Here is a 23,267-nt window from a genome sequence, read left to right on the forward strand (position 1 = left end):
CCACTACTTGCCTAAGCAACTGTCTGTTATCTTTAAACAAATCTTTTAAAACATTAATTCAGCTTTTCTTGGTGTTCTCAGTGGAAGCACTGGTCTGCCGTGTAGTTGAAGTATAAGTCTAAATTTCTTTACTTATTTTACTTGCTTAGTCTTTCAGCTTGTATTCCAGCTCTGTTTCTCTTCCTTAACACTAGATAACATTAAAATAATCTGTGCCCAGTTCTTTGAATTTTTGCAGGTTTAACTAAAAGGAGACCTTACTCATGCATACTTTCAGATGCCTTCAGTTCCACTGTTTGACAAGAAGGCTGACATACCAATTCAGACAAACGTAAGCCTGGCTTCATATAGTTAGTATGGTCTCCTAGCTGCTACTCACTTTAATACAGATTTCTACTTCTAGGTTCTGATTCATTTCAGTATCTTTTTTCTTTATATGAATGCACAAGCAGTTACACCACAAGCTATCATTATGATATTTCTGCCCTTACAATGAAAGGTGAAACTATGCCTTATGTTTCTTGTACATGTTCAATAATGCCAAGAATGTTATGAACCTACTAGGGTTACAGGGTAAATAATTATTGACTGAGAAATATGTGATTGGTTTGGATATAAAAATATAAAATTATACTTACCCACCATAATCTTCAGTGATCGCAGCAAATGATATTGGATCACAGTGTACAAAAACTACAAATGCGAGCAGTACCAGGGATATGGCAGAGGTAACCATTACAAATCTCATAAGGCCTCTGGAAGATATGTGTAACTTGGAAATAATGATACCTCCCAGAATCTGGCCAAGTGCACCTCCTGGAAGTAAAACAAGTCCTAAAAGAAGGAGGAAGAGAAAACACAGTTAGAAATAGTAGATGTGTGGCAGACACCAACACAGTATTGTAAAGCAATTATCCTCCAACAACAACAAAAAATAGTCAGCTAAAGACAGTACAAAAAATTCACACATTGATGTAATCTCCTCTGCTCTAAACATATAGCAAACATAAATTTAACTAAGAAGCCAAGAGAAAACTTAAAGACACAATAAATAACAAACCTTAACCTTAAGAGAAATACAAATTTGTGCATGGGGCTGATGCTACAGGCCTAAAGGACCTAGAATAAGAGGTTCCACAAAATGTTCTACAGCAGTTGTGAGCAATACAATAAAATCAATACCAGAGAAACAACATTTGAAAGTCTGTAGCCAACTATGATAAATTTAAATAATTAAAGTGATATTAGTCCTGGGAATAAAAGTGTGCTATAATTATGGAGAAAATGTAAAAATAAAAAATATTAAATCATATAAAGTCATAAGGTAAGAAAACTTCGTAATATCAAGACTAAAATTAAAACTGTAAAAGCTGCCAGGGAGTCTGTTACTTGCCAAAGAATTATAATTACAGTTTATTCTTTAAAAAGATAAAATTAATAACCTAGACCAAACACACATACATACACACAATCCTGAGGAGTGGAGTTAGTGAACTGCAAGTGAGCAGTTAAAATTTCCTAAACCAACTGATGGGGATAAAATGAATAAAACATGAATTCTTTGAGAGAAAACAGAATAATGGGGGGAGGGGTAAGAAACAAAAGAGAAGTGCAAAAAAACAAAATGTACAATTAAAAAAGGAAAAATTAAATATGTCAAAATTCACAATAATGATGTATGAATAAAACAACTATTAGAAAGACAGATGATGAAATTTGATATTTTTTAGAATGGAAAGTTTGAAAATAGATACTAAAAAATATGTACCATGAAATGTAGATCATGAACATGTTTATACCTAATGACATCACATTAAATAAATTATATAAACACTGCCCAGGTTTCAAGAAAATTAAAAATCTAAAAACAAAGTGTTTTAAATCAGCTGTCTCAGAGATGAAGATTTACTTTACAACACTATTAAAGATATGTAAAATATTAACTGATTTGAACAGGAGTTATTTAAAAAGAGAAATAAAAGCCTATGTCTACAAACAAAAAAAACTCTTTTCAACAAAGCAAGGCTTAAGTAAAAATATGCTGATAAGAATTTAAAATGCTTAGAACCAAACAATAATACAAATTACATCTAAATGTATGCTGCTGCTGCTGCTGCTAAGTCGCTTCAGTCACGTCCAACTCTGTGCGACCCCACAGATGGCAGCCCACCAGGCTCCTCCGCCCATGGGATTTTCCAGGCAAGAACACTGGAGTGGGGTGCCATCGCCTTCTCCGCTAAATGTATGAGGTGCTATCAAATAAAATCTATAAATAATGATACCTCCATCATAACTTGTTAGGAGAACTAAATCAGTCAATACTTCAGTGCTCAGTCACGCAACAAATATTATATGAGTGTTTGTTTAAAGGCAGAATTTATAGACAAATTCACTTATTAGAAAAGAAAAAAGTGCAAATAGTGTAGAGGCAATATTTATTAAGAAATTTGTGGGAACTTGAAGTGAATCAGAGAGTGAGCAATAAGGCTATAGGTAAAGAAGTCAAGAAGAAGTAAATCACATTGTAACTCATAATCTCAGAAATTAAGGATAGGTATTAATATGACTGAAAGCAAGAGTGAGGTAGACTTAAAAAAACAAGAGGTTTGGATGGAAGTCTACATAAAATGTTTGATCCCCAACTGCTATCCCTAACCACAATGCCAGAGGAACCTAGGTTTTTTCATTTTGAACCCAACAACCATAGAGTTGAGAAAACCAAGTACATCTGTGAGCATAAAACTGAAAACACAACTCAACTGAGAAAGCATTGGCTGCCAGGCTCATTGCCCTAGGCAATAAGAAAATACTAAACACTGGAAGTTCAACAATTAAACAACTGGGTCCTTGAGGACTACCCTGAAAAGACACAAAATGGTTGAAAATTGAATTGCAAAGCACAGAACTTCCAAGTAACTTTTTATGTAAATATTATATTGACGTACAGAAAAATACACAAATCAAAATTATACATTTGATGAATTTCCAAAATGGACTTAACTCTGTAACTACAGCCAGGTAAAAATAATTAATCAAACATTTACTAGAATGCCAGAGGCTTTTTTGTGCACTTACAAGATTTTATAAAATATGAATCATAAAGTATGCATACATTATAGCTTCTTTTATTGGACATGATATTTGAAAAATCCATCCATGTTTTTGTATATAATAACAATTCATGCCTTATCACTGCTGAATAGTATTCTAGTATGTGCATACAACACAACTTATTTACTCACTGTAATGTTAACAAATTGTGCTGCTACTTTAAAAATTCATGTACATGTTCTTTTTGTAAACATGTGCATTTCTGTTGAATATATTAAGAAAGGAACTTGTGTATATAACTAGGAGTTGAATTCTTGGGTCAGAGTATATGTATAGGTTCAGATTTTTATGACACTGCCAAACAGATTTATAAAACGATAAATCAATTTACACTCTCACCAGGAGTGGATAAAATGGCAATTGCTCCACATCCATACCAACATATCTTTCTCTTACATTTCAGCAATTCCGGTGAATGGGTACTAGTATTGCCTTGTGATTTTAATATATATTTCCCTGAAAAACCACTGAAGGTGAGCACATTTTCACATGAATATTGGCCAACTGGTATCATCTTTTATATAATGCTTGTTCAAATTTTTTGTCCATTTTTATTGGATAGATAATCCTTTTTATTATTGTCAGATTTTTTAATATACTCTGGACCCAAATGCTTTGTAGAATATTTCTATTGAAAAGATTGTTTTATATGCATTTTCACTCTCCATGCTGACATTTGATGAACATAAGTTCTTAATTTTAACGTAATACCACATTTTTTCCTTCATATTTATGTAATTTGTGTCTTGTTTAATAAATCTTGGTCTTCTCTAAGACATGAAGATATCTTCCTGTGTCTTTCTAAAAAGCTTTATTGTTTTACCATACACATTGAGACCTGCAATCTACCTAGAATTGGTATCTATGTATGTAGTTACATAGAGGTCAAGATTTGTCTTTATTTAAATGTACCAGATTTAAACAATAACTCTATTAAAATAATTTTAAATTTAAAAAATATTTAAATTTAAATTTTTGTATTTAAAAAATTACTACTTTTATTTATTGGGCAACAATTCTCGACTACCCTCTGATGCTATATATCCTACAAGCAGACGCGCTGACTGCTTTTTATTCTACATTTTCACAGATATTTCTATAGTGAACATGCTTGGATAAGTGAGATAGAGCACTTTTAGAGCACTTTTGTTGTGGCTTCAATATATTAATTCTGTGGTTCCAATTTCAAAGTATAGAATCGGTAACTGTATTTTGCACACTTGTGCTGCATATGCTTCTAAATTCTAAGAGCGACAGTGGAACACATAAATTGCTATCCTCTTCCTCATGTAACAGGAACAACACAGGATCCCAGGAGGAGAAAGGAAAGTCCCAACTTCGATTAGGGACTTAAATGAAGCAGTGTCTCAATTCAACAGACCTCATCTCCAGTGAAAAAAAGTTACAAGGGGCTTGAGGTTTACTGTGGATTAACCACCAACTGAATTCCATTGTCCCTACAGCCCTGAATGTCCCATACATGGTGATGGCACTAAATTTTTGGCACTGACTGATGGCACTGGATACACTGTGTTGGACACTGCCAAAGTCTTCTTTTGCATCCCACTAGCACCCAAAGAAGACTCATTTTCATTTGTGCTCGAAGGCCACAAACATACATTTGCAGTACTCCCGCAGTTCAGTTCAGTTCAGTCGCTCAGTTGTGTCCGACTCTGCAACCCCATGAACCGCAGCACGCCAGGCCTCCCTGTCCATAGCCTACTTCCGGAGTCCACCCAAACCCATGTCCATCAAGTCAGTGATGCCATCCAACCTCAGGAGTACCTAAATTCCTCTTCCATTTACTACAAGGGACAGATTTATTTTGACTACCACTACCTACAATGCCCAGAGCTTTCAATGATAGAAGATATTCAGTTGGTTGTAGGGTGAGAGGCCTGACTCAATGGCTCTGACTTTGGTGTTATTATACCATCATCAGCAAGGAAGACTGATCAAGCCTAACAAAATCCAGAGACCGCTCATCAAGTTTTGGGGCACTCTGCAGACAGAATCACAGCGCTCTACCACTCTGGAAGGAAAAACTGTCTCCCTTTCCCCCAACCAAAAGCCAGCCTAGCATTGGATTTTGGATTTTTAAGTACTGAACACAGTAAACAACTCATTTAGGGTTTCTCTTTGGTCTTTTATATTAGCTGATCCACAGACCTACACTGAATGCTAATCAGCAAGCTGTGGTATGCAGCATACAAACCTAATGACCGATTTCAGTTACAAGGCTCTGTGGCTGATGATTTTGTGTGCTGGAGCCTCTGGAAAAGGGAGGAAGCCCCCACTCAGAAGCATTGTTGCTTGTATAGGAGTCATGGACTCCCTGAAACAGCTACATTTAAAAGCAACTCTTAGCTTATTCTGAGGAAGAAAATGGAAACCCACTCCAGTATTCTTGCCTGGAGAATTCCGTGGACAGAAGAGCCCGGTGGGCTGCAGTCCACGGGGTCATAGAGAGTCAAACACGACTGAGTGACTAACACTAACACTTAGCTTATTACTGGTCTCTTGGCATAACCAAAGTCCTGACTCACAGAAAACTTGATTTTGTGGACTGATATTCTCATTTGGAGATGAACCAAAACAGACTCACCACTAACCATTTGACAAGCCTTACTTGTCAACTGGAATTGGTGTGTTCAAGCCATGGAGGTGGTCATAAAAGATCCACAAATGTTTAAAGAAACACCATCACTAGACCACATAGCCCTCAGAATACTGTGGAAATTTCTTTCAAATGAAGTTACTTTCTTTACTCTGGGAAGATTTTCAGAGGGACTACTGATACGCTATCTGTATATACCCTGAAGGCAGTTGTCTCTACTACTCTGCAAGTAATCCGACTAGAACAGGTGGTACCAGAAAAACTTGTCCCTAATTTTAGTTGAAATAACCAATGACACCTCATCCCTGGAAAGCACTCTGGTCAGCCTCAGTCACTGAGCAGCATTGTTATGGATGACTGAATTGCCCAAAACTTCATCCTTGCAGGCCTTGGTAGGATATACGCAATTACTAACCCAGTCTGTTATGCCTGAATGAATACCTCAGGCTAAGTGGAAAAGTCAATACAGAAACTTAAGCAGAAAGTTATCTTGCTGTCTAAGGTAGATCCTGAGGATGGAGAAATTTGGTCAGCTGGCTGCATCCAAACTTTGCTAGCATGATTGAGGCCAATACTGCAGGTGGCCTTATCCTGTTCTTTGGAGTCTTACTGATATTAGCTTTAATTAAGTACTGTATGAAAAAAAAAAAAAAACTGAATGATTTAGTCCCTATCTCTGTTAGTTATATTAATCATTGTCAAACAAAATGATATACCTTTGGGAAAATCTGTCATATGGCCCCTGAAGCTGTGTCATGTTTGGCTTTTGGACTATGTGACAACAATGGTGTGCCCCATACCACAAAATCGACTCAACAATGGGCTGAAAGTCTAAGCTTTTGCACAAATTAACATTTGTTTTTATTTGGCTCACAGGTTTTATGCTCCTTCTTTTTTTCCTTTCTTATTTATTTTAAATTGTCAATAAAAGATTTCAAGTTAATGTACTCTTTACTATTCTCTTACTGGTTACCTGCAAGTTACAGCATGTATCCCTGATTTTTTACAGCATAAAATAAATGATCACATTCACCATCTTCCCATTAATGCTAGAACCTTAAAACATTTCATTCCATTTGCAACCTCCTTTGGAGAACCAATTCTCAATATCTAATAAAACTGATGTGCTTACTAGCAATGCCTCTTTGATGTATAAATATAGATCAACTTTTACAAATGTGCACAAGGGACATGTATACGAGTCTATCTGTTACTTCATTGTTTGGAAAAGTGAAATAGTTGGAGGCAACTTCATGTCGATGTATATGATATAGAAAAAGAAATAGTATTCATAAAATAGAATCCCATAGCAATCTTAAAATGCCCTAAATGGAGATCAATATGAATCTGATGAACATAATTTCAGATAAAAGTAACAGAAGAGTACATACAAAATGATATATAGATTTTAGAAATAGACTCTATGTAGACAGGTACATAAGAGGTAACAATATATAAATGTGTGAGAAGGAAGAAATCCAACTTTAAAAGAGGTGTAAGTTACCTCTGGGGAAGGAGGAAAAGAAATGTGATAAAAGAGAGATGCAGAAGTCCTACAAATTTCTATGTGTTAAAAACTAGTGATGCAATGATGGAAAAATGCTCATATTTTAAAAATTTGAACAAGCAGTATTCAGATATTTAAAATTTAAGCAAACACTACTGCTCCTTCTACTTCCCACTTAGTTGAAATATTTCATAAATACATAAAAGAAAACTTTACATAAAAATTTTACAATGAGTACAATGAGTGGAAATGTCTACCTGCAAGTGTAGTTGCCTCATTGGGTGTTAATATAAACTGATTTTCTATATATATAGGCAAAAATTCAGATGCTCCGATCATAACTAAAGATTCTGAAGCTCTGGACAGAGATAGGTACACAAATATTGGATTCTTGATCAGAATCTGAAATAGAAATAAGTTACATATGAATTATTTTATTTTATTAGGTAAAGAAAAATAGATATACCCACCTGTATATTAGTGACCGATCCACAAAAAGTTTACCTTTGTCAATAACTGACAATACTATATGTATATAAATATTGAAACAGAAACTTAAAATTCACCAATATACCATAAAAGACATGTAGTATTTGAACCATTTTTATTTGCTATTTGATCTCCATACCACCTATAATTTTTATTTGTGACTCTGGCAGTGTGCTAGAACTGCTAGAACTAGAATATTAATTTTCAAACTGATTTCTATATTTCTTAGATATGTATATATCTTTGCGAATGTTTAGTGATGTTTCATACTTGTATATTTTTAAATAAACTTAAAATTTTGCTTTCTATCCCTAAACACTATTTCTGAAATCTATCATTTTCTGCATATTTATCAAATTCATCTTCTGAGTTATATTTAACACATTACATAGTGTAATACCACTCCCATAGGGTTAAATGCTTAAGTAGACTTGAGCTTCCTACTGGCGCAAACAAGGTGACATTAAAAATCCCTGTGCAACCCTTAAGGAAATAGGATAGAGTGTCTTTCGAAGTACATATCCTAGACAGGGATTGCTAGGGCTCTGGATTTGGTATACCTCATTCCATTATCTGTGGCAACAGATAACTGGCACACCCCACATAATCACAAACACTTTAATATTAGTTGGCTTTCAAAATTTTGCCATGCAGATGAATGTATATTATTACAGTGCTATATTTTATAATTCTCTAACTTCAAATATAACTGAGCATTTCCTCATATAATTTCTTAGCTATTTAGTATTCACTTGGGAGTATGAACTGGCTATTTGTATGCTTCCTGAAATTCTTCTGTAGATTTTCCAAGAACTCTCATTTATTCTAAATACTAATCTTGTGTTGGATTTAGATATCTGTCACTCACCTTTTAACACTGTCTACAGCTTCCTTCGTTGAACAGAAATCTTAATGTAATGTATTTAAGAAATCTTAATTACATTAATGTCTTAATGTAATCTAATCCATAAATAAGTTCATATTTGACACACTTACAAATCTTGTCTATTCTTTTCATATCCTTATATTGCAAGGTGTTTCTTTCATTTTAAACCGAGTTTGTCATTTTTTATAATCACATTCTATTAACCTAGAAATCATCTTTTTGCATAATATGAAGTAGACAACCAACTTCACTTTACCACACAAAGAGCTGAGTTAGTCATCATACCTCCTGAACAATTATCTTCACGGTGCCTCCTCTATCATATGACAAGTTCTTAAATACACTAATCTGTAGCTGGGTTTTCTGTTCCACCGGCCAGTTTATTTGTACTGAGGAAATACTACCTTTTCTTTTTTTAGCCACTATGGCTTTATATCGGGTCTTAAGTTGTCCTCGGAGAAGGCAATGGCACCCCACTCCAGTCCTCTTGCCTGGAAAATCCCATGGACGGAGGAGCCTGGTAGGCTACAGTCCATGGGGTCGCTAAGAGTCGGACACGACTGAGCGACTTCACTTTCACTTTTCCCTTTCATGCACTGGAGAAAGAAACGGCAACCCACTCCAGTATTCTTGCCTGGAGAATCCCAGGGACGGCAGAGCCTGGTGAGCTGCCGTCTATGGGGTCGCACAGAGTCGGACACGACTGAAGCGACTTAGCATAGCATAAGTTGTCCTAGAATAAACATTCTTTGTTTCACTTATTCATGCCTTTGCATGCTCAGTCACTCAGTGACTTCCCTGCCAGGCTCCTCTGTCCATAGAATTTTCCAGGCAAGGGTACTGGAGTGGGTTGCCACTTCCTTCTGCAGGGGATTTTCCCAACCCAGGGAAGAGCATGACCTTGCACACCAGAGCAACATCCACTTTTCCCCACAGCTTCCCATCAGAAGTTTGCACAAGCCTCTCACTCTCATCCATCAGAGGGCTGCTGCTGCTAAGTCACTTCAGTCGTGTCCGACTCTGTGCGACCCCATAGACGGCAGTCCACCAGGCTCCGCCGTCCCTGGGATTCTCCAGGCAAGAATACTGGAGTGGGTTGCCATTTCCTTCTCCAATGAATGAAAGGGAAAAGTGAAAATGAAGTCACTCAGTCGTGTCCAACTCTTAGCGACCCCATGGACTGTAGCCTACTAGGCTCCTCCGTCCATGGGATTTTCCAGGCAAGAGGACTGGAGTGGGGTGCCATTGCTTTCTCCCATCAGAGGGCAGATAGAGTCAAAACTACAATCACAGAAAACTAAAATGATCATATAGATCACAGCTTTGTGTAACTTAAGAAAACTATGAGTCATGTCATGTAGGGTCACCCAAGATGGATGGGTCATGGTAGAGAGTTATGACAAACCGTGGTCCACTGGAGAAAGAAATGGCAAACCATTTCAGCATTCTTGCCTTGAGAACGCCATGAACAGTATGTAAAGGCAAAAAGATATGATACTACTGGAGAAGAACAGAGAAATAGCTCCAGAAGGAATGAAGAGGCTGACCCAAGGCAGAAACAATGCCCAGCTGTGGGTATGTCTGGTGGTGAATGTAAAATCTGATGCTGTAAAGAACAATACTACACAGGAACCTGTCAGATTCTTGAATCAAGGTAACTTGGAAGTGGTCAAACAGGAGATGGCAAGAGTGAACATCGACATTTTAGGAATAAGCGAACTAAAGTGGGTTGAAATGGGTGAATTTAATTCCGATGACCATTATATCTACTACTGTGGGCAGGAATCCCTTAGAAGAGATGGAGTAGCCATCATGGTCAACAAAGGAGTTTGAAAGGCAGTACTTAGATGCAATCTCAAAAACGATAGAATGATCTCTGTTCATTTCCAAGGCAAACCATTCAATATCACAGTAATCCAAGTCTATGCCCTGACCAGTAACGCCGAAGAAAGATGGATATGCTCTATACAGTCAGCAAAAGCAAGACTGGGACCTGATTGTGCTCAGATCATGAACACCTTATTGCAAAATTAAGACTTAAATGGAAGTGAAGTGAATGAAAGTCGCTCAGTCATGCCCAACTCTTTGACCCTATGGACTGTACAGTCCATGGAATTCTCCAGGCCAGAATACTGGAGTGGGTAGCCTTTCCCTTCAGGGGATCTTCCCAACCCAGGGATGGAACCCAGGTCTACTGCATTGCAGGCAGATTCTTTACCAACTGAGCTATGAAGAAAGTATGGTAAAACACTAGGCTATTCAAGTATGACCTAAATCAAATACCTTATGATTATACAGTGGAAGTGACACATAGATTCAAGGGATTAGATCTGATAGACAGAGTACCTGTCTATGGATGGAGGTTTGTGACATTGTACAGGAGGCAGTGATCAAAACTATCCCCAAGAAAAAGAAATACAAACAAGGCAAAATGGTTGTCTGAGGAGGCCTGACAAATATATAAGAAAAGAAGAGACGTGAAAGGAAAAGGAGAAAAGGAAAGATACATCCATCTGAATGCAAAATTCATAGAATAGCATGGAGAGATAAGAAAGCCTTCCTCAGTGATCAGTGCAAAGAAATAGAGGAAAACAATAGAATGGGAAAGACTAGAGATCTCTTCAAGAAAATTAAAGATAGCAAGGGAACATTTCACGCAAAGATGGGCTCAATAAAGGACAGAAATGGTATGGACTTAACAGAAGCAGAAGATATTCAAAAGAGATGGCAAGAATACACAGAAAAACTGTAGAAAAAATATCTTAATGACCCACATAACCATGATGTTATGATCACTCACCTAGAGCCAGACATTCTGGAGTGTGAAGTCAAGTGGGCCTTAGGAAGCATTACTATGAACAAAGCTAGTGGAGATGATGGAATACCTGTTACTTCAAATCCTAAAAAATTATGCAGTTAAAGTGCTGCACTCAATATGCCAGCAAATTTGGAAAACTCAGCAATGGCCACAGGACTGGAAAAGGTCAGTTTTCATTCCAATCCCTAAGAAAGGCAATGCCAAAGAATGTTCAAACTACTGCAAAATTGAACACATTTCACATGCTAGTAAGGTAATGCTCAAACAGTATTGAACTGAGGACTTCCAGATGTACAAGCTGGATTTAGAAAAGGCAGAGGAACCAGAGATCAAATTGCCAACATACACTGGATCTCAGAAAAAGCAAGAGAATTCCAGAAAAACATCTACTTCTGCTTCACTGGCTATGGTAAAGCCTTTGACTGTGTGGATCACAACAAACTGTGGAAAATTCTTTAAGAGATGGGAATAACAGACTACCTCACTTGCCTCTTGAAATATCTGTATGCATGTCAAGAAGCAACAGTTAGAACTGGACATGGAACAACAAACTGGTTCAAAATTGGGAAAGGAGCACGTCAAGGCTGTATATTGTAACCCTGCTTATTTAACTTATATGCAGAATACATCCTGTGAAAAGCTAGGCTAGATGAAGTTCAAGCTGGAATCAAGATTGCTGGGAGAAATGTCAATAAATTCAGATATGCACATGACACCACCGTTATGGCTGAAAGCAAAAAGGAACAGCCTCTTGATGAAAGTGAAAGAGTTGAGAGTAGAAAAGCTGGCTTAAAACTCAATATTCAGAAAACTAAGATCATGGCATCTGGTCCCATCTTTCATGGCAAATATATGGTGAAACAATGGAAACAGTGACAGACTTTATTTTGGGCGGCTCCAAAATAACTGCAGATGGTGACTGCAGCCATGAAACTAAAAGATGCTTGCTCCTTGGAAGAAAAGCTATGACAAACCTAGACAGCATATTAAAAAGCTGAGATATCACTTTGTTGACAAAGATCTGTATAGTCAAAGCTATGGTTTTTCCAGTGGTCATGTATGGATGTGAGAGCTGGATTTTAAAGAAGGCTGAGAGCAGAAGAATTAATGCTTTGTAACTGTGGTGCAGCAGAAGACTCTTGAGAATCCCTTGCACTGCAAAGAGATCAAACCAGTGAGTCCTAAAAGAAATCAACCCTAAATATTCATTGGCAGGACTGATGCTGAACCTGAAGCTCCAATACTTTGGCCACCTGAGTTCACTGGAAAAAACCCTAATGCTGGGAAAGACTGAGGACAGGAGGAGAATGGGGTGACAGAGGATGAGATAGTTGGATGGCATCATCAACTCAATGGACAAAAGTTTGAGCAAACTCTGGGTGATAGTGAAGGACAGGGAAGCCTGGCATGTTGCAGACCCTGGGGCTGCAAAGAGTCAACACAACTGAGTGACTGAACAACAACAACAACAAATATTGTGTATGTTTCAACTTATCCTAGTCTCCTCTAATACCATTACATAGTTTTAGATTTTTTCATGAAGTTCTTGAGCAGCTTTGTTAACATAGTTCCTGAATTGTTTATAGTTTTGTGATTACTTTTTACTTTATTAATTTTAAAAGTAAGCGCTATCTCATGAATAGTCTTATTTGTTTGAATATTTTATTTTGTTTTATTTTTTAATTTTATATTTCTCATGTTACATATTCAGACACTGCTCAATTACTGGGTTACATCTCTTTTATAGGTCCTTCTAGTTCACAAATGTAGTTTATTCATAATAATTACTGAGAATTGAACACTAAGAATAGTCCTTATTCTAATGAAAGGTAAAGCAATATTTCATGATGCTGCATGAAATGTAAGACTGTATTAGATATAACGAGCAGAACAAGAAGTAGAGAAATCTAGTTTTTGTCTTGGGTCTGCAACTGATTTTTGAAGCAACAGTGAGCAAATCACAATCTCTATATGTCTCATTTCTAGCAAGTATTATGTAACAGTAGACAGAGCAATGGCCTCAGAGTCAAATATATGAGGTATTCTTATGGTTTTAACCTCAATTCAGTCACCTGTATATGTGTGTGTGTGTGTGTGTGTGTGTCCAAAGTTATACAGGTCTTAAAAAGGTTATTCTTTCTCTTTTATTTTGCTCATCCTCTTTAAATTACTGGTAAAGTAGAAATTATAATATCTAACTTATGGTGATTATGAGAATTGAGTATGTGTAATAATTTAAATAATATCTGATACATATTAATAGTAGGTGCCCAGTAAAGAATACTATCAATTCCATAATTTATAAAGTAAGAATAATCACATCAGATTACTAGATTTGTTATTTGTAAACTTTAGTGTGCCTTAAATCATTTGGAGGATGGTTATAAAACATATACTGCCAAGTCCTACTTCCAAAGTTTCTGGTTCAGTAGATTTGGAATGGGGCCTCAGTATATATGTTTCAGCAAATTCCCAAATGATGATGATGATGTTAATCTGGGAATAAGAGCATGAGACAATTTTTGTGTTTAGGCTGACATGAACCAATTCATTGGCTAACTCATAATGCAACTTATCACAATGTTACACAGGATAGTAAAGTCCAAGCAGACTCTCAGTAGCTCAACATTCAGTGCTTATAAAGAAATAGAACATCATTCAGAATAAGATGCCAGCCCACCATGATTGCTCAACAGTGGGAGTTACATCGCTTTGTCCTGATTGCTTCAAAGGCTGGAATAGTCAGCTTATTGTGTCTGCTTCTGTTTTGGCTACTGACTATTCTCTCTCCGTTTGCTTCTGCAGCTCAGTGGCCTTTGATAACTCATCTTCTCTCTGTCAATTTACCAAGGCTGTGTAGCTCAGTTTTCCCTCTCTTTCTACTGTGTATACTCCCTGGGAGAGAAACTGACTAGATAAGTTACTTTATAGCAAGGTGCCACTCCTGGTCATTGTTCTCAAGATATGATACTCAGTACGTTGTGGGGAAATCTAGAGATTATTGACTTGGGCTCAAGTGCTGGCCCAGATCTACTTTTGGCTAGAATAATTAGAATATAACATACAGAGCACAGCAACTAATGCACAAGGAAACACTTCTGGGCACTTTATTCAGAAAGGGACTATGAGCAGAGCGAATGATCAGTATACCAAGAATTCTCTTACAGGTTTTCCTATCTAAAAAAAAACCAGCCTATTTCTTTTCTTAGATATAACATATGGGAGGCAAAAAAGAAGGCCAGATATATAAATTGGGTGTATGTAAGTGGTTTCATGTAGCAAAATGAGGCTTAATTCTGGTACTCATTGAAACACAAAGGGAGAACCTGAATTAGTTCCACAAAATAGAAGACGGTTCTGTGCAATTAGCCGTGTCTTGCAGTACTGTGGCTCTTAGTCCTAGTCCTTTGCAGAGTTTGTCAACAACCCAGGGTCTTTACTATACTAGAGGCAGCTCATGCTGGTCTGGAATTTCAAACTAGGTTAGGTACTCCTATATGTGCTTACTTAGCTGGAGTTGAAACAAGAGCAGGACTAGCAAAATATAAAGTATTAGGTACAGAGGCTTGAGAAAAGTAGACTGAGATTCAGGACAGGGCTCAAGCAGCAGTGGGATACAAATGCTAATGAAGAAACCAATGCAGAGGAATGCTGCAGGGAGGAAACAGCTCCTAAAGATGGGTCATATAATGTCCCAACTAATTCTGGAATTTTTTTTATCTGGAGGTAGAAGCATTTATCTACTGCCTATCCCAATCCAGGTTGCATGATGGGAGACACTGATCTTGCCAGTAAAAAGGCCTTGGGGTCTATGGACAAATAGAAGGAAACCAAGTTGAGGAGGACACCAATAAATTTTTAGCTTCTCAAGAGTTTTACTTGTAATTTAACTTCTCATGGAAGTCGTGGATCGGGAGATGTCTGGAACACTGACTAATGTGCAGGGACCACCTTAGCAAGGCTCACACTGGGCACCTGCTCTGGCCCCTCTTGCTTCAGCACTACTACCCTCTCAGGTGAAGGTGCCAACGCAGGGAAGGGGGGTGTGGGACACACACCTGAAGCGAACGGAACCAGCTCAGATGCGATTCTCAGGGCTTCTCCTCCAGCACCTCAGGACCCAACCTTACCCCAGATAGGGCAAGGATGGCCAGTGAGCCTAGGACAAGGCCTAGCTCATACCTGACTGGGTCCACCCACCACGCTATCTCCAGCCTCACCTCCCACCAAGGTGACAGCTGGCCAGTGTACCCTGGGGGAATACATGACCCTTGCACATTTCAGATCCAGCTCTCCCACCAGAGGTACTGGGAGCACACACACTGTACAGGGATGCTCTCACACAGGGACACCCTTTCGAGTCTGGGATAGTTAACTGTTTTACCTAATTTCATAGAGATATTCACAAGAAGGTTAAACACCATGAGAAGACAGAGGAATTCGTTTCAAATGAAATAACAAGAAAAAAAAGTCTAAAAAAGAATTAATGAAATATAAGTAAATAATTTATCAGATAATGAGTTCAAAGCATTAGTAATAAGAATGCTAACTGAACTTGAGAAAAGAATAGACGAACACAGTGAGAAATTTAACAAGGAAATAGAAAATATAAAAAGAACCAGTCAGAGCTGAAGAATACAAGAATTGAAATGAGAAACACACTAAAAGGAATTAACAGCAGACTAAAGGACAGGAAAGAATGCTTAAGTGATCTAGAAAGCAGAATGATGGAAATCACCCAATCAGAACAGCAAAAAGAAAAACAAGTTTAAAAAATCAGGGCAGTTTAAGGGACATGTGAGATTTCATCAAGCGTAATATCATGTGCATTATAGAGGTCCCAGAAGGAGAAGAGAGAAAGAACAGGGTTAAAAATGTATTTGATGAAATTATGGCTGAAAAACCCTGAACCTCAAGAAGGAATCAGATAACCACGTACAAGAAACACACAGAGTCTCAAAAGAGATGAATACAAAGATATCTACACCAAGACTTATCGTAATTAAAACGGCAAAAGTTAGAGATAAGGAGAATTCTAAAGAGGAGTAAGAGAAAAATAAAGAGTAACTTACAAGGGAACCCCCCACATAGCTGTTAGTGATCTTTCTGCAGAAGCTCTGCAGGTCATGAGGGAGTAGCATAATATATTTTACTGTTAAAAGGGAAAAACCTACAACCTAGGATATTCTACCCAGCAGAGTTATTGCTCATATTTGAGGGAGAGATAATGAAATTTTCAGACACAAAAAAACAAAAAGAAATCATGAATACATGCTCAAAATTCTCCAAGCCAGGCTTCAGCAATATGTGAACCGTGAACTTCCAGATGTTCAAGCTGGTTTTAGAAAAGGCAGAGGAACCAGAGATCAAATTGCCAATATCCGCTGGATCATCAAAAAAGCAAGAGAGTTCCAGAAAAACATCTATTTCTGCTTTATTGACTATGCCAAAGCCTTTGACTGTGTGGATCACAATAAACTGTGGAAAATTCTGAAAGAGATGGGAATACCAGATCATCTGACCTGTCTCTTGAGAAACCTGTATGCAGGTCAGGAAGCAACAGTTCGAACTGGACATGGAACAACAGACTGGTTCCAAATGGGAAAAGGAGTACATCAAGACTGTATATTGTCACCCTGCTTATTTAACTTATATGCAGAGTACATCATGAGAAACGATGGGCTGGAAGAAACACAAGCTGGAATCAAGATTGCCGGGAGAAATATCAATAACCTCAGATATGCAGATGACACCACCCTTATGGCAGAAAGTGAAGAAGAACTAAAGAGCCTCTTGATGAAAGTGAAAGAGGAGAGTGAAAAAGTTGGCTTAAAGCTCAACGTTCAGAAAACTAAGATCATGGCATCTGGTCCCATCACTCCATGGGAAATAGATGGGGAAACAGTGGAAACAGTGTCAGACTTTACTTTTTTGGGCTCCAGAATCAGTGCTGATGGTGATTGCAGCCATGAAATTAAAAGACGCTTACTCCTTGGAAGGAAGGTTATGGCCAACCTAGATGGCATGTTTAAAAGCAGAGACATTACTTTGCCAACAAAAGTCCGTCTAGTCAAGACTATGGTTTTTCCAGTGGTCATGTATGGATGTGAGACTTGGACGGTGAAGAAAGCTGAGCGCCGCAGAATTGATGCTTTTGAACTGTGGTGTTGGAGAAGACTCTTGAGAGTCCCTTGGACTGCAAGGAGATCCAATGAATCCATCCTAAAAGAGATCAATCCTCGGTGTTCATTGGAAGGTCTGATGTTGAAGCTGAAGCTCCAATACTTTGGCCACTTCATGCGAAGGGTTGACTCATTGGAAAAGACCCTAATGCTGGGTAGGATTGGGGGCGGGAGGAGAAGGGGATGACAGAGGATGAGATGGTTGGATGGCATCACCGACTCGATGAACATGGGTTTGGGTAAACTCCAGGAGTTGGTGATGGACAGAGAGGCCTGGCGTGCTGCAATTCATGGGGTCGCAGAGAGTCGGACACGACTGAGCGACTGAACTGAACTGAAACTTACCTTAAATAAAGTGTTAAAGGGTCTTCCCTAAGTTGAAAATAAATGATAATAACAATAAGTAAGAATTTATGAGAAAAGAAAAATCCCACTAGGAAAGGCAAATATATAGTAAAGGCTATGGACCAACCACTTAAATAAGCTAGTATGAAGATTAAAAGACAATGATTGTAATATCATCTATAACTACAATATTTAAGGGATAAATCAGTTCAGTTCAGTTGCTCAGTCATGTCCAACTCTTTGCGACCCCATGAATCACAGCACGCCAGGCCTCCCTGTCCATCACCAACTCCCAGAGTTTACAGAAACACCGAAGCAACAGTTAGAACTGGACACGGAACAACAGACTGGTTCCAAATAGGAAAAGGAGTACGTCAAGGCTGTATATTGCCACCCTGCTTATTTAACTTATATGCAGAGTACATCATGAGAAACGCTGGGCTGGAGGAAGCATAAGCTAGAATTAAGATTGCTGGGAGAAATATCAATAACCTCAGATAAGCAGATGGCAACATCCTTATGGCAGAAAGTGAAGAGGAACTAAAAAGCCTCTTGATGAAAGAGAGTGAAGAAGTTGGCTTAAAGCTCAACATTCAGAAAACTAAAATCATGGCATCCGGTCCCATCACTTCATGGGAAATGGATGGGGAAACAGTGGAAACAGTGTCAGACTTTATTTTGGTGGGCTCCAGAATCACTGCAGGTGGTGACTGCAACCATGATATTAGAAGACGCTTACTCCTTGGAAAGAAAGTTATGACCAACCTAGACAGCATATTAAAAACCAGAGACATTACTTTGTCAACAAAGGTCCGTCTAGTCAAGGCTATGGTGAAAGCTGAGTGCTGAAGAATTGATACTTTTGAACTGTGGTGTTGGAGAAGACTCTTGAGAGTCCCTTGGACTGCAAGGAGATCCTACAAGTCCATCCTAAAGCTGATCAGTCCTGAGTGTTCATTGGAAGGACTGATGTTGAAGCTGAAACTCCAATACTTTGGCCACCTGATGTGAAGAGTTGACTCATTGGAAAAGACCCTGATGCTGGGAAGGATTGGGGGCAGGAGGAGAAGGGGACGACAGAGGATGAGATGGCTGGATGGCATAACCAACTCGATGCACATGAGTTTGGGATAAATATGGAAATGTAAATATGATATCAACAATACAAAAAAATGGATAAGGGAAGTAAAAAACATAGACTTTTTAGGATGTGTTTGAGTTTAAATAGAGAACAGTTTAACACAAGTAGAGTTACAGGTCAACATATATGAAGCCACATATATGTAATCACAAATCAAAAACCTATAATAGATACACAAAATCAGAAAGAAAAATACTAGTATACCACCAAAGAAAATCATAAAAACACATGGGAAAAAACAAAAATAAGAAAAACAGAGAAGAACTATAAAAACAATCAGAAAAAGTAATGAAATGGGAATGAGTACATACCTATTAATAATCACTTTAAATGTCATCAGGAAAATGCTCCAATCAAAAGACAAATGTTGGCTGATTAGGTAGAAAAACCAATATCTACCTATGTACCTGCTCAGAAGAGACACTTCGGAGCCAAAGACATCCACACACACTGAGAGTGAGGGGTCTGTAAAAGACAGTCCATGGGAATGAAAAGAAAGCTGGGGCTACAGTGTTCATATCATACAAAACAGACACTAAAGCAGAGTCTATAACAACAAACACAGGCATTATATAATGACAAAGAGATCAGTGTAAGAAGATGGCATAACATTCATTAACATATGTGCACCTAATATGTGAGCACCTGAATATACAAGGCAAACACTAACAGACATGAAAGGAGAAATAACAAAAGCACAAAAATAGTAGGGGACATTAATACCCCATTTGTATCAATTGACACACCATCCAGACATAAAATCAATATGGAAATGGTGGTCTTACACGACCCATTAGACTACTTGGCTTAACAGACAATAGGACATTCCCTCCCCAAACAGCAGATATACATTCTTTTCCAGTGCACATAGCGTGTTCTCCAGGTCACATCGTATGTAGGCCACAAAATAAGTCTCAACAAATTTAAGAGGACAGAAACTAAATTGAGCACTTTTTCTAACCACAGTGGTATGTAACTAGAAATCAGTTATAGGAAAAAAAAAAAAAGATAAAGCACAAATGTGGAGACAAAACAACAGGCTACTAGAAAATCAATGGGCCAGTGAAGAAATCAAAGAGGAAAACGGAAAAGATACAGAGAAAAATGAAAATTAAATAGACCAATTCCAAAATCTATGGGATGCAACAAAAGCAGTTCAAAGAAGGAAGTTCATAGCAATACAGTCCTACTTGAAGAAACAAATCTCAAAAACAAACAGCTTAACCTACCACCTAAATAGAAAATATCAACAAAATCAAGAGCTGTTTTTTTTTTTTAAAGATAAACCTTAAGCTACACTCATTAAGAAAAAAGATAGAGGATACAAATAAACAAAATAAGAAATTAAAGAGGAAAAATTACAACTGATATCACAGAGATACAAAAATTATAAGAGAATACAATAAATAGTTAAAGGCCAACAAATGGACAATCTAGAACAAATGGATAAATTTCTAGAAACATACAATCTTCCAAAACTGAATACAAAGAAGAAATAAACAATCTGAACAGATCCATCACTAGTAGCGAAATTGAATTTGTAAGAAAAAATTCCCAGCAAACAAGTCCAGGACTGGACAACTTCATAGGGGAGTTCCACCAAGCATATAGATAAGAGCTAATACTTATCCTTCCCAAGCCATCTCAAAACATTTTAAAAGGAGGGAACACTCTCTAATTCATTCTACAAAGTCACCATTACCCTCATACCAAAATCAGATAAAGACAAGCACATAAAAATAAAACTATGGGTCAAAATTTCTGATGAATACAGACGCATAAATCCTCAAAAAATATTAGCAAATTGAATACATGTTTGTTAGTTTTGTTGCTTTGACTTGTAGGTTCATAAAAGCAAAACTTAGTCATGACCCATGAGAAGGGCTGACAGGAACTTTCCTGGGTAAAGTCCTAGAGGCCATTCTGAAATAAACATTTCTAAATGAAAAAAAAAAAAAGTTGTTTGTGAGAGTATTTGTTAACTTCTAAAGTTCTTTTCTAAGTTATTTAAATATAATAAAAAGATAATGCTAACACCTCTGTCATCTTATTAAACAGTTTATTTATTTATATAAAGAAAAACAAATTCATCATAATATAAAAGTTAAAAGCAATAGAAGAAGGAAAAATACTTGGTATCAGTCTTTGACACTAACCAAGTTCGTAGTGATGCCACATAGGTGAAATGGGTCCTATTTTCCATTACCTATAAAATGAGTAGGTTAATTAAGACTTCAAAAGTTCCATTCAGATTCAAGTTGAACACTTTATAGTTTTCTTAAATCCACAACAAAAATATTGTACATGCCAATTTAATTTGCTTGTTCATATAAAATACTTTACCCAAAAAGTAGCAAATAAGTCCTTGATACTAGGTCCAAATTCCTGATCTTTTGTTTGATCTCTGTCCAAAATATGAGGCTGTTTATGTTTCCCAGCTTTTATCTTTGCTGTGCCTATACATTAACGAGGAGAAGAATCTCATAACGTGTTCAAATAACTAACACGCATATAATAAGCATTCATACGTACCAGCATATACCCAATCTGTCCTGAAATGGTAAGTGAACTATTTTTGAACAAGCTAAAGTCAAGCTGGTGGCCCTGGTGGCTCAGATGGTAAAGCATCTGCCTGCAATGCGGGAGACCCAGGTTCAATTCCTGGGTTGGGAAGATCCCCTGGAGAAGGAAATGGCAACCTACTCCAGTACTCTTGCCTGGAAAATTCCATGGACTGAGGAGCCTGGTAGGCTACAGTCCATGGGGTCGCAAAGAGTAGGACACAACTGAGCAACTTCACTTTCACTTTCCAAGTCAAGCTAATAAACTAAAAAGACATGCTCTTCTAAAATAGTACTGTCCTAAAGAACTTTGTGATAAGGAAAATTTCCCCTATCTGTACTCTCCAATATCTCCAATACCATAGCCTTTAGCTATGATGCGGCTATTAAATATTTTAAAATGTGGCTCCTGTGACTGAGTAAATGGATTTTTAATTTAAATTAAAATTTAAATAGCTACATATAGTGAATACAGTATTGACAGCATAGTCCTAAAAAATAAAAGCACAAATTTGGTATTACTAAAAATATTTTGTACCAACTAAATGTACTACCATTAGGAAACGATTTGATTTCTCTAATGTTACATATATATTCCAGTGTTTCCCAAAGACTTTTAATAGTTATTACTTTACCTTATAACATAAATCATGATAGGTAAATAGGATTAAATATGCTTCTTTCGTTAAGAAAATTTTAGATAGTATGAAGCATTTTTAGACAGGAATGACAAAAAATAAAAATATGTACTAATTACAGTCTAGTACATAAATAAAATAACTACTTGGTGGCATGCTTTATTTGTTCAAATAATACTAGCACATGTCACTGTTTGTCCATCACAGAAAGAAATGTACACAGAAAGAAATGGAATTCAGTCATATTCTGAGAATTGGGGATCAGGGTAGGGGTGAGGAATATACTCTCCTTTAATTTAATGAATTATATTTTTATAGTCACCTCGTAAACTCTGTGGAAAGCATGAAAGTGGTATTAATGTAGACCATGCAATAACTGCAATAATAACAAAATAACTCCACCAACTCTGCTGCCAACGTTCTTTATCATCACTGTCTCCAACACTTTAATAGAGAAAATGAAAATTTTCAACTTTGTATAGTTTATTACAAAGTCATAATTAAACAGAGAGAGAAAGAGCATTTTCTGTTAATTTGTCTTTGTTATTGCTTTGTTTTGCTGAGATTGAGTGGTTGTGAGTTATCCAATTTTGTGGTTCTCTTCTGTCATTTAGGATGCTAAATTTTTTCCTTTCCCCACTTTTCCCATCTGCTCAGGTGGTGAACAGTAATTCTTTGTCCCTTTTAAACCTTTCTCTCCGACAGAAGTTACACATTTAGAAGACTATCACTCTAAATCTCATCTATTTTTTGAAATCATTCTTACCCCTTTTAAATCATGTGCCAAATTCTTTAGAACAAGCTTGGCCCTTTAAGTTGCACAGCTAACACTTTATCTGGGTATCTGACTCAGTACCATTTCTTGGTAATCTTTTTCTTATAGTCCCTTCTCTGAACTCTCAGATTGAACATGTTTTAGCCTTCTAGTGATCCTAGCTGATCACGCTTTGATAGCCTTTGTCTTCTATCTCC

At 37.2% G+C, this 23,267-nt stretch overlaps 1 protein-coding gene across 9 annotated transcripts in view; it reads right to left on the reverse strand.

Annotated features, from left to right (window-relative positions):
- SLCO6A1 (solute carrier organic anion transporter family member 6A1) overlaps window positions 1-23,267 on the reverse strand; it is a 109,738-nt gene that overhangs the window by 52,313 nt on the left and 34,158 nt on the right. For all 9 annotated transcript variants that reach the window (XM_081503624.1, XM_081503618.1, XM_081503627.1 and 6 more), the window contains 4 exons: window positions 22,618-22,739; window positions 21,440-21,552; window positions 7,493-7,637; window positions 639-834 (listed from right to left, as the gene is read on the reverse strand). In XM_081503624.1, the coding sequence (XP_081359750.1) occupies window positions 639-834; window positions 7,493-7,637; window positions 21,440-21,552; window positions 22,618-22,739 (576 nt within the window). The remainder of the gene's footprint in view (window positions 1-638; window positions 835-7,492; window positions 7,638-21,439; window positions 21,553-22,617; window positions 22,740-23,267) is intronic.

This window comes from Giraffa tippelskirchi, chromosome 6 (assembly GCF_054371585.1).
Source record: "Giraffa tippelskirchi isolate mGirTip1 chromosome 6, T2T-mGirTip1v1.2.pri, whole genome shotgun sequence".
In the NCBI taxonomy this organism is placed as follows: domain Eukaryota; kingdom Metazoa; phylum Chordata; class Mammalia; order Artiodactyla; family Giraffidae; genus Giraffa; species Giraffa tippelskirchi.